The sequence below is a fragment of the Thunnus maccoyii genome, chromosome 15 (genome assembly GCF_910596095.1).
Source record: "Thunnus maccoyii chromosome 15, fThuMac1.1, whole genome shotgun sequence".
In the NCBI taxonomy this organism is placed as follows: Eukaryota; Metazoa; Chordata; class Actinopteri; order Scombriformes; family Scombridae; genus Thunnus; species Thunnus maccoyii.
Window position 1 is genome coordinate 29,008,021 of NC_056547.1, and position 12,867 is coordinate 29,020,887.

The window sequence follows — 12,867 nt, forward strand, 5'->3', positions numbered from 1 at the left end:
CTGGATTGGCAACGGCCTCTACTAACATCACTGTAATTGTCTACCCTTTTACAAAGTAATACCTTAGAAAAGCATAAAATGTCTGTCAGTCCTTTCCCCATGATGCCTTCCACCTCCACTAGCCAGTGTCCTCAGGGAAACCCTGATCACTGAAGCATTTTATGTTGGAAACATTGCATTTCCATAACATCTATTAAACATGTCACATCTCAAATAGAACTGGAATTTTTGTTATTCCGTCTCAGTGTGCATGATGATTTTATTATTTGGCTGCTGGTGCTAAAATAATGATGAGCATATTTGGCATGCTTCATTAACTGAGAAACACAGTCATACACCAGCTTTAATGAATTTTCTCTCTTGATACTGCTGCATTTGGCCTATGTGGCACCCTGTAAAGCCTCACTCTTTGTACTGAAGCCAATAAAGAGTCGGAGATACCTGCTTGACATGTTGATGGGCAGGTGCTCCAGTCGCTGTACGGGGTGACCATACAATCTCTCTTGCATGGCAGTAAGCAGGGCCTGACGGTGTCTGGGCGCAGACTCTCCGGACATCTGAAAGTACATCATTGACATGCTCAGACACACACACAGAGTACCCTTGAAAATCTGATAGAGATGTGTTGGATCAGAGCCAAAAGGAGCCATGCTGGGAGTTCGCTTGGAGGCTCCCCAATGTGCCTGATTCAAGCACTGAATCTTTTTGTGAGACTGCGGCTATATGTGTGTGTGTGTGTGTGTACTGCTGCAGTGGGGGAAAGATTTCTGTTCTTTTACAGAAAAAGAACAGTATTAGTCATTTGTTCAACTGAATTATGACTCCTCTCTGTCTGGAACAAAGTAGAGCGGAGGTTGGAGTGGACACATGACCACAATCTAACCCTAACCCTAATTTTTCCTGGATACATGCTTTGCTGTCGTTGTCAACCCTCGTCAGTCGTCACTTCAACCTTATCCCCGTACAGCTTCCTAACCTTAACCCTCGGTTTACCGGATACTTCTGCCACATCATTGACCAAATCTACTATTGCTTTCTGGATTTGACCCTAACCCTACCCTACCTCATCCGTTTTCTTCACCACTTCGCCTATGCTGACTGTCTCTTTTCTTGCCTTCTCTCCCCTCTCATAATAGTGACTACTTCAACTGTGTTGACACTGCTTGGCTATGAGACACACTCCAGGGCCAGTTTTATATAATGTGATGGGTTAGCTCCCATTTTACTGGAGAGGAATTTTTGTTAACAATTTTCCCAGGGTTACATGTTATGAACTTGGGATAATTTTGTTTTTATTTCACTGGGTCTGTAAATTAATTCAATTAAAATATTAACAGTGTTAGGATATCACAATACATTATATATGTATTTCTGCAAAAAGGACAATTTCTACATGATTCAGCCAATTTGAATGTTAAATACCTTCAAATTAAAGCTGTTTTTCCTGTAAGCAGTCTAACCTCATAGTCTGTGTTTGTTATAAAATGTGATGTGCTGTAATACAGAGCCAAAACAAAATATCCCAATATCAACTGCGCTCACTGTGTTTTTATCATCAATAAATCAATGACATTCATTTTGAGGTATACGTGTCAGAATATGTGCTGTATCCAACACAGTGCAGAAGACAGGTAGTCTGTAGTCTCCAGGTTGTATTATAGATGGTTATGATTTGATTTGACATTGCATCATGGCAGTTAGTGCAATTTTTTCTTTGCACATGGAGCTAAAACTGTCAACATCCTGCAGTGGTTGGAGTGGAATGAGTAGAAGGAGAGAAAAAGCTGATGAAAAATGACAAAAAAGATGCCCAAGGAGAGAAACACAAGCATAAAAATATTTTGTGAGAAGAAAAAATATGAGTTGTTTATGGTAATTTTCCACATGTCGCAGTCACAATGATAAAATTATGTTGAAAATGCTATGCATCACATCTCCAACTGTCCTCAAGATTTACATCAAGTGCCAATGTTCAGTGCCGATGTAGAAAATAGTGTAGCAAAAAGTAAAGGTGTGAAGGTCTGGGTGGTGGATTGACATGAAGAATGTCAGACTTTCATGCAGGAGACTGGGGATTGTGATCTGTCACAGACCTGGCATTAATGTTAATTTTTTTGTTAACTGTAATCACTAACCTTCCTTAACCTTACTGTACACACTGTACTTACTCTGGGGTTTATCATTTTTCTTGTGTGTTGACAGGGTTACTTTTATCAACCATAACCCTCCTCCAAATCATGAAAATCACTTCCCTATAGACTAGTAGCATTGTTTTCAAAGAATCAACCCCAAAATTAGCTTTGCTGAGAATTCCCATTGCAAGATACATTTTTGCAAGAAAATACCAAACACCTGATATGCACACATACTGGTCAACAAGGTGTCTTTTACAAAGCAAGACATACATACCTAATTAATAGCCTAATGTATCTTTCATTTATGCTATCATGCTAATGCATTAGAATGCCCTATTGCCACTTTGTGTGTACTGGCAGCAGTCTTCACATCCTGGTCACAGCTGGTGCTGCTGGTGAAACCGGGTGCCCATCTCTCCATTGATGTGAAAGTGTGTCCCAAGGCAGAAGGCTCACTGCTCAGCATGTAACAGTAGGTTTAGGAGTAAGTGCAGGAATAAAAAGTGAGATTAATTTCCATACACAGCATGGGGGCTAGCGGGGTTTGCCTGCGTAGTGCTGCTCTGCTGCCAGAATAATGCTCCCACTCTGTTGAATAAATAAATAGATAATTCATGTTCCCAGCAGATGCCTTCAGGGGGGAAACAGACCCAGATGCTTAAAACAGTTGGCCAGCAGCTCATCAGCTAACACCTCTGCCAGACACAAGCAACAACAGACTAACCAGGAGACTAAACGGCACAATGTGCCATGTGCAAACAAAGTCTGCAACCAATAACAAAGGCTGTCTTTCAGTTATACAAATGAAAGTGTTAGTCCTGAAGCACTGTTAATTATGTCACCACCTGAGGAGTTATCAGTAAGGGTGTAGAACAACTATACCGTCATGCTGTGCAGATTTGACTGAGTTTGTAAAGACTACTCTTACATCTGCATAAGGGTTAAACTTCAGCAATATTAATTTTTCAGCCAACCCCGATAATAAAGAACCGCCATTTCATGTCACTTCTTTCTTTCTGTCTGACATTGTGTCCAACAATCAAGGTAATATGTAGATTCAAGCGTTGTTAATTCATACATAGTTGTACAACAACTGGTACAACTATGTCAATCTCGCTTTTCACCATTTTTATGGTAATTTCTCCTATTGCTATTTTTAATGGATGTAACCAGGAAGCTCACTATGTAGGAGGATGACGTCCCCATTCTTAATCCTGTTACCAGCTGTGGATGTGACAGGGTGTCCCTCAGTTTCCTTTTTCTCGCTGCTTTCTCTGGATGGTTTTAGTGACATGTGAGAATGACAACAGTAACAGTGGCATTAAGTTTGTGTGCTTGTGTTTTTCTTTGTATTGATTTTTGTTTTTTTCTGTTGTGGTATTTCTCTGCATTTATTCTTACTGACTGCTGCCTCTGAGCCAAACTACCCCTCTGGGACATTAAAGCTTTACTCGACTAGGAGACGTGGGTGGTGATACAAGGCTCTTGAACCAGGCTAACATTCCACATGCTAACCTTGCTATTTTGTTTTACTTCATTTATAGAATCCTTTACTTTTACTCAAGATAGACTTTTGAATCACAAGACACAAACCATATCTTAACGCACATATGTGTAGAATCAGAATATGTGATAAAAAGTCAATTATTCATTTATTTGAAAATGTGCTTTCACCCATTTTTTCATTATTATTTTTTTTCATCATTATAAGTTAAAAAGACAAATGATTGTTAAGGAGACCTCACAAAAAGTTTATTTTCTCCATCAATTTGGTATGGTTGATGCCTCTACAATACCCATGAACCTAATTCACTGTTGCCAGTAGAGAAGAAGCCAGTCAGTCATGAAGCAGAGCAGTAGCAAATTCAAAACCTGTTGGAATTGGGAACAAAGCATGTTGCCACAATTGGCAAATTCATCCAAAATTGACCCAGATACTGAAAATGAAATTTTAAACTGCTGAATGTTTTGTCAGGTTTCTACCAAGTGTAATCTTTAGCTTCAGAGAAACAGCAGGAGCTCATGTAATGACAAAGAAGTTTTAAGCTCAGTGATTTGATATTTTTCTCTTGAAGTGCTCCTCAGAAGTCATGGTTAACCTCTCTTCTTTAACCATTGATGTTTAATCAATTAATTCTTATTCTTTTTAACACAGTTGCTCTTTTGTATTAATGATTTAACCAACAGAGTTTCATGTAATCTGAGCCTTGGAAGGGAGATTTTGCTTTCCACCATAACTGTGAGCATAAAGTATATGGTAGTAATAACATGGACATCAATTGAATAATCCTGTTTTACAGTATACGTAACAGAGATGAGATCCCGCTTAAACTCTAAAATGTGTAATTATGGGGAATCTTACTTTTTGGGAGGAACCTGGCCCACATTGACCCGGACACAGATGACTTTACGGGTTTGCATCCCCACTGAGCAGGAGGCATCATCACCACGTGTTCGGCCCACAGACGTGTTGGTGGCTGGGATGGAGGAGTCCTCTATGCACTGCCCCCATGGGCCAGTCTGCCAGTGGTAGACAGTGCAGGGATGGTCGTTGCAGCTCCTCACCTCCTGCAGGGCACTTATGTTGGGACATTGGATTCCACCTGAGAAATATTGGCACACAAACCAGTGTCAATGTTGTAGCTGTAATACTGACAAAAACTCAACCCTTACCTCAACACTGACATAGGAAACTTCATTAGAGCTTTTGGATACAAATGGGTAGTCTGGTCTAAGATCCAAGTGACTCAAAAAGTCTGTTAGAAGTCTATTATCTTGGATGAGTTCTCGGTCATGGCTCCATTTAGACTCGGTCTTGACTCTTGGCTTTTAGTCGATTGTTTTGCCAAGAGGAGAGTAAACTTGTGCAAAATACATCAACCAATGCCAACTGGAAATTAGTACCATTGCTAAAGTGATAATGTTTCTCTAATGTTTATATGAGACCAAAACAAGAAGACCAAAAAAAGAAGAAAGAAATCATTTGCTGTAGTTTTCTAAAGTTGACTAGAATTGGTGATAAAGGTAGATAGAAACTAGCATACTGAGCTGATAATACGTAGCAATATTACTGTACAAGGATGCTTGCCTTTAATAGCTGGACATGATGAGGAGCACACACTAACAGTCAAGTAAAGAGTCTCACTCCACAGGCTGCACTAGTCTGAGGGTTCGCCAAGAACTTTAAGCGCAATGGATACCAGGAAATGCCAACATACCAGTTGGCATGTGCACTCTAGCCAGGCTGCACTGGCTTCCAGTGTCTTTTAGAATTGATTTTAAAGTTTGCTCTGTATATATAGAGCTCTAATGGCCTGTCTTCATGATATGTCTATCTCCAATCAAAGGAAAATGTGGGAACTTTTAAGGGCATATTTGTTTAATCTTGTTTATAACTTGTGCCTCTCTGTAAATATTTATTTTGGGTAACACTTTACTTTAACTTCCCCTATTTAGAATTTGTAAGCATCATATAAATATTAAATAAAACATTTTAAGTATTTATTAATGTTCAGTATTTATTAGCAGTTATAACTTCTACAATGACATATTTTATATTATTACAACTGTGTTTAATTATAGTCATTCCTTATCTGTTTATACAGCAGCATCCACTTGTGAGTGCCCACAGAAGTTATAGTTGTTGACAAATACACTACATTAATAAACGCCTATATCTGCTTCTGACTACATTAGTATGTTATAAACTATTTATTAACTTTTTATACACTGCTTTTAAATGCTAAATAGAGGGACTTCGAGTCCATCACACTTACTATTACTAATATATTAAGATTTATGTGTGCACTATGAGGTGTATACATAAACACCTTACAGTGTTATAAATATAAATCTTTCAGTCAATATAAATTTTAAGTGGTTGCAGTCTTTATAGACTAGGAAGACAAAGAGCACAAATTGGATGTTCACTTTGTAAGCAGTAAACTGGGCTGTAGTACATTCATATTAAATAAAACACCTGCTGTCTGGTGGGACTTTTGCTTGGAATCAGTAGACAAATAACTGGGCAGTTAGTAAGAGTGAGCGCCAACTTGTCTGGACAAAGCCAAGAGAACCATATGCAAAAAATCAGGCTTCATCAATAGAAAATGCAAGGAAATAATAATAATGGAGCATAATGCCTGACTTTATACTGATGTCTGCAGTGTAGCTGACCAAGGATGGAAACAAAAATTAAAAGAGGAATTTGTACATTGCCACTTAAAATTGCATTATTGCATGACAATTTGCACATTTATCAGGTTCCATTTCTCTCTTTTTATGAGAGAACAAATATATAAACCCAACACCACATCAAAGTGCAGTGTGTTTGGATAAACAGGAGCAACCTACAGCATCTCAATCAGAGATAATGGGAACTGTGCAGAGCTATAGATTAGCTTTTAGCTTTGATTTTCCCATGACTTGTTGGCAAACAAACAAAGCTGAGGCAGCATGAGAGATAAACCATGGGGTCTCTAGGGGCCCGGCCAGTCGGCAGGATTGACAGAGATGAGATGGCCCAGGGGGCAGAATGTCTATACAGAGTCAGAAGCCCGGATATGGACCCAGGTGGGGTGTGCACACCATGTGACCTGTTCACCACAAAACCTTGTCATTAGCAGCCACCATCACCTTGGGAAAAGAGAACCCCTGAGGAGAAGGTCAGTCATTAGCGCCTCAGAAGTCATTGAACGACGTCTTCCAGTCAGTGATAGAGCCTCTGAATTGGACATGAGAAAGCCTCAGACAGGCTGACCTCTATGTAATGTCCTTCACAGGGTCATTTATAAAAGATATTATTGGATTTCATCAGGGCCAGTCATTTATCAGACTCAGAGCTCATTAATACCTAGAAGGACACATCATTATTGCTTCATTGGCTAATTAAATAGTGAGCTGATAAATATTTAAGTGCTACCAATTAAACTCAACACTTATTAGAAAAATGCACAGCTCAAACAGCGGCAGATTAGCTATGTCACATTTGCTGTCTTGTCTATATATTAGACAATTCTTTAACAGTCTACACTCTATCGTCATCATTGCCTTCACATTTTCTGTGTGGATAATTAAGTTATTTACTCAACTCTATCTTGTCAGGCCATAATCCCTCCTGTCATTCTCAATGTTTATCTTGACCTGAATAATTAGCTTGTACCAACACGCTACCTAGGTACTTACATTAGTGTTCAGTGTGACTGTGTCAGCGTGATTGTACAGCTAATGGTTCATTGCAGTCTGTATCTTTTACTTAACTATTCTTTTACTATTCTGCTTAAACATCTACATTTTTCCCTAGAAGACTTACATATAATCTTAAAGAAATACTGTAATTCAATTTTGGAAAATACATCTATTTGCTTTCTTCTAAGAGTTAGATACCACTGCCATGTCTGTGCATGAGGTACGGAGCTGAAGCTGGCAGGTGATTAAACAGCTAGCTGTGCCTATATCTCTAAAGCTCACAAATGAACGCATGGTATTTTATTTATTTAATGCATAACCAACAGAAATATAAAAAACATAAATGTGTGGTTTGAGGGGGAGTTACGGTTGGCGAAAGCTACCCTGGGTCAGTCCAAAGTTCATCGGCCGCAATGTTTCAGTCAATAGAAATTATACTCAAGTGGTTACAGTCTCCATGGACTAGGAAGACAAATAGCACAAATTGGATGTCCACTGGAGTAAACTGGGCTGTGGCACATTTATATAAATAAAATACCTGCTGTCTGGTGAGACTTGTAATCAGAAGACAAATAACTGAGCTTTATTTTCTATTACAAATTAGTAGTTCAAATAAATGGTTTACTGGTAACCTGACTGATTTAACCTGTCTGTGTCTGGGGAGCCCCATGGACTTGCAAAAATAGATCTCAAAATTTAAGTTGATAAGATAAAATATTATCATAACTGATAGGAATGCTGGTCAAAAACTATGACCCAGGTTTTTAAAAGATTTTGAATTAAACATCATCTCAAGAAAATAACTTCATAGCACTGTTACGTGTAAAAAAAAAATCATCTTCATTGAGAAAGGTTCTAAATGAACATATCCTATCTCCTCAAAGTGTATAAGAAAGCTGGACTTTATTAAAACTCTTACATAGAGCAGCTTTAAGGCAGCTAACTCCAAATCTCAGCTGAAGACAGATTTAAATCTTGTAAAGGGAGCATCTTGTACTTTAATCCTCTTTAATTACTCCACTACTCCCTACTCTACTTTGTGACCCATACTGAATACTGAGGCCCTTTCCATCCTGTCTCAGTGTACTATAGCTGATGGCCGGGAAAGGTCTATGTGACTTGACGCTTCATTCAGTACACACAACATCAACCTGTCTGGCTCCATGCTCTGTCTGTGTGCTTGTCATCCATCTAACACTGCAGCACTGTCTGCCTCCTAAATACTAGGAAAGCTAATAAACAAGGCACAGCATGCGGCCTGCATCGTGTTCTGGCACGGACTTCCTCGTGAAGCCCAGCATGGTTGATGGGGTGGGAGTATCCATTCACACTGAAATCCATTATGTATGAGGTATCTCCTTACTCCAGTATGGATGCTGTGTTGTTGTGAATATGCCAAAGACAGCATGTCACTCAATGTGGTCCAGAAGTGAGACGACAAGAGCTGTTAAAATGATAGCGGGGCCATAAAAGATAAAATTAGGATGCTCTGCCAAGCCAGACACTAACCATCTGTGCAGCCTCCCGTTTTTTCTCATAACGAGGTTTGGTGAGAATGGCTTGATTCTCACAGTGGGATTGGCAGTTCGGAGGGTTGGGCTTTAACCCAGAGGCACTCACTTCTGTATCATGCCAGCACCATTTAGATACCCACTACACACCTTGGGGTTTGAAACATTTAATACTAAGCAATAGTCATTACTACGACTAGGGTGTAAGAGCTTTTTTCTATTCTAAAAGCACAGGGATTTTGCTGGGCCTGCAGATCTGGGGAAAGAGATAACATCAAGGTAGCCACATTTCTATTCCCTTCTAATTAAACATATGGAGACTATGCACTACTGTACATCAGCAAAAATCACTCGGGTGACAACCGTCATCTTACAACATCAAAAATGAATGTACCAAAGATTGGACGGACCAATGACAGCAGGGAAGGACCTTGAAGAGAGGTAAATGCAGAACCCTTGTGAATTTTTAAAGGCAGGAACATATTATACAATAAAGTTTGACAATGTGAATATAAACACTGAGCTTTAGTCTTGCAGCAGTGCTGTGGGCTTGTTATCCCTCCAGTCACTTCTTACCCTGCATCACAGTAACCCACGCCACAACTTTTGCAGTCGCTGCAGAGGAACACACAGAATAATTCATTTCACTTTGACATTTCTCTTGCAGTATATAAGGGGGAGAGGCAAATGAGAAATACAGCGGGGACTGGGATTTTAACAGTGGTACAAGAACCACTCTGAGCTATTAGACCATAGGTTTGTGACGATAAATACTGATCTTTTTGGATAGCTGGCTGATTCCTAATTAATTAAAGAATCTGTCCTACAGAGATAAATCTTTCTAACTCTACCAGTGTGTCCCATGCTGCTTTGTTCTCTTAGTGCAGGACCTAGCAGTTCCTACCTTCTCCTGCGTTATAGGCCAGGATCGAGCGAGCTCTGGTCTGCTTGCCCTCTGTGTTTTTTCCAGAGCAGGTGTGAGAGCAGAGAGACCAGGGAGTCCAGGGGCTCAGGGCACAGTCCTTTGGGCAAGGCACCTCACAGATGGCTGGCATGGGCAGGATGGCATCACGGCAGAGCTGCCTCTCCACATATTCACCTGGATGCAAAAAAGGCACATGTTGAGTACTAAAAAGTGTCAGGCTTTTTGGGTAATCCAAGTAAAACTATGAGAAAAAGTGTTGAAAGGTTAAATGTGCTTCATATTCCCAATATTAACTCAAAAAATGGTTGCAAAGTTGCAAGTCTTCCAAATTAAACAGGTCATTTTTGGGCAACTGACATTACGACCTATTGTGTTGTTTTTCTTGGGAGGACAGTCTCACCCATATAGCTGTGCCATAGTAAATTAAGTGCAAATGAAGCATATTGCATGTTACTCGCAAGACAAGCAAAATGAAAGCCATCAGTCATTTGTTCAAATGTCTAAATATTACATTTTACTGACAAAGACCTCGAGTAGCTGTGTGAATCATGACTACTGTCTATCAAGGAGCAAAGGTGGAAGTAGCAAGAAATTGTTGCAGCAATGCAAAACCTTGTCAGTAGGAGGTCAAGATAGATGGGTGGATGGATGGTCAACAAAGCATGCAACTTTGACATGAGAGATTGTTTGTTTCCCATTTCTCACCATCGTCAATGTCAGTTTCTTTTAACCATGACTACAACCTCTCCCTAACCCTGACCGAGTTTTTAAACTAAACCACCATCTTTGCCTAACCCTTACCAAGGAGTTTTTGTGTGCCTAAACCTAACCAAACCCTAACCATAAGGCTGACTGTATACATTTTGAAAAAGCACTGATAAGGTTAGAAAATCCTAATGTGGGTCATTTGTAAATAGGAAACATATATTTTGTTGTTTAGTTTGAAAAACTTAGTATATATTACATAGTAGCAGAGATCCAACAGGAAAAGTTAAGGCATGCTTGACACAAAATAGTTTGTAAAAGGTGTCATTTGACCAAATTGAAAGGTAAAAGAGTCTATGGCTGTGGGTCAAAAAGCCTGATCTCACAGAGAGGAAGGGGGGGAAATGATGAATCATATATAATAAATGGGGATAATGCTGAACACTCCATGAAGGAGAGTGTTCAGCATTGAATCCTGCATACTTTTGTGTGGAGATGTAAAAGTAGTATGCAGTGATTTGATCAATCACTGTGTGAGGTGGCCATGATTGTCTGTTTTGGAAGGTTCCAAAAGACACCTTTACTCCTAGTTCTATTTCACCCCCAAAGAAGAACAAAATCAATGAAAAAAGGATAGGAGCATTGCTTCTTGTGCACACACAATAGACAAACCAAAAGGAAATATTCATGTCCTTATGAATGAATACCAGCTTTTTCAACAATGAAGTTGTGCATATTAAAATAATGCCTTGATTAGTAACCATACAAGCTGCATGCACAGAAACATGCTCATTTCAAAATCACATGTGTCTGTGGGGAGTATGTAGGGCAATATATCTTCCATTGGGCTCTTTCCATGTGACAGTGAAATGATACATCATGAATCTTCATTTCAAAAGAGGATAATTTTCTTGCATTTATAAAAAAAAAATGGACACACATATTTTGTACATTTGTATGGGTAGAAAAGCCCAAAAGAGCCCAAAATATAACAATCTTTGACACATACGTACATACAGAACATACTGTAAGCAGTCTAATCCTTAATGTGTTTGCATAATTTTTCAATCACTTCAATAAATAAATTATACAGTCAAGTACCTTATGAATAATTTTAATGCATTTTATATTGCCTAAATCTAAGCAAATCTTGGGTGTAGTGGTGGCAAATCAGAAACAGTCAAATAAATCATTTTTGTACCAATGATTTGTAAGTAATGGAGGGCATGAATCTTACCTAATCGTACCTATATAATCCTGTCGATTGAGGCCCAAGATCAATAAATGCTGAGGACATATTTTGTTGATTAGTTTAGGGGACTTGTTCATCCAGGTTTTCAGATTCAACTGGAAACATCACTGTGATGACAAGACTTTGGGAAGTTGTGCTCATACACTTTGCGAAGAAACAAAATGGATACAAAGTGTTAATTAATTTAGAGGTGTTGGCTGAATTAATGTCAAAGTTTTAATTTCTTTACAGAACAGCTCAGGTCTGTCACTGGAGCCTTGGAGGTTAAGCTTGAGTTGCAGGACGATTACGTTCTTAAATACAGATTGTCCTAAATGGCTTAAGGGAAATGGATGTCTGAGAAGGTATATTGGTTTACATTTGAGGTCGTTTGGTGGATTTGTTTTTGGACGAGTGGGGGTGCTGAGTTGCTAATGCGGCCTATATTGATCGAGATCTGCAGGCTGTCCTCACTCTCCTTACTCCCCTCATCCTATTCCATTCCATCCCATCCTGTCCTGAGGACCATATCTGTGAAAATCTCATTGTGAAGGGAAGGAAGAATGGCGACCAGTGAGTCGAATGACATGTCTGGGACCCCGGGGAAAAAACAGATCCATTTTCATCAGAAGGAGACAACAAGACATCAATAAGAGGCCAGTCAAGAGAAACTCTGAGGGATGCCACATGGCTGTGGGGGTAGGGTGGCGTTGGAGATGGGGGATGTATGGAGCCCCGACAGGGGTAATAGAAAACTTCCATGTGATAGGTGCAGGAGGAAATCATTAAAGTGTCAGTATGACACTGATGGGTTTCATGATGTCTTTTCTTAGTGGCAGCATTGCCACTAGGGACTTGATAATTTAACACACCTGTGCCAGTTTACCCTGGCCCATATACCAACAATGAGCAGAGTCAGACTTCCAGAGACCATTAACAGTACACACTGTACATGTTTTTAACATGCTCATCTTTGAGATTATATTTAAATCCATTCAACTCTTAAGTACAGATTGAGATATCCCAACAACTACCGATCTGTTTGTCATTAAATTTGGTGAATACTACTGGTGCCCAGAGGATCAATCCTGATGTTTCTTGTGACAATGACCCTTTAATAACACCATCAGGAAAAATGTTCCATCTGTAAACAACCTATATACAAATTTAACC

At 39.4% G+C, this 12,867-nt stretch overlaps 1 protein-coding gene across 1 annotated transcript in view; it reads right to left on the reverse strand.

Annotated features, from left to right (window-relative positions):
- thsd7aa (thrombospondin, type I, domain containing 7Aa) overlaps positions 1–12,867 on the reverse strand; it is a 103,113-nt gene that overhangs the window by 47,362 nt on the left and 42,884 nt on the right. The window contains exons 7-9 of the mRNA XM_042435695.1: positions 9,738–9,932; positions 4,498–4,738; positions 442–557 (exon numbers count right to left, since the gene is read on the reverse strand). Of these exons, the coding sequence (XP_042291629.1) occupies positions 442–557; positions 4,498–4,738; positions 9,738–9,932 (552 nt within the window). The remainder of the gene's footprint in view (positions 1–441; positions 558–4,497; positions 4,739–9,737; positions 9,933–12,867) is intronic.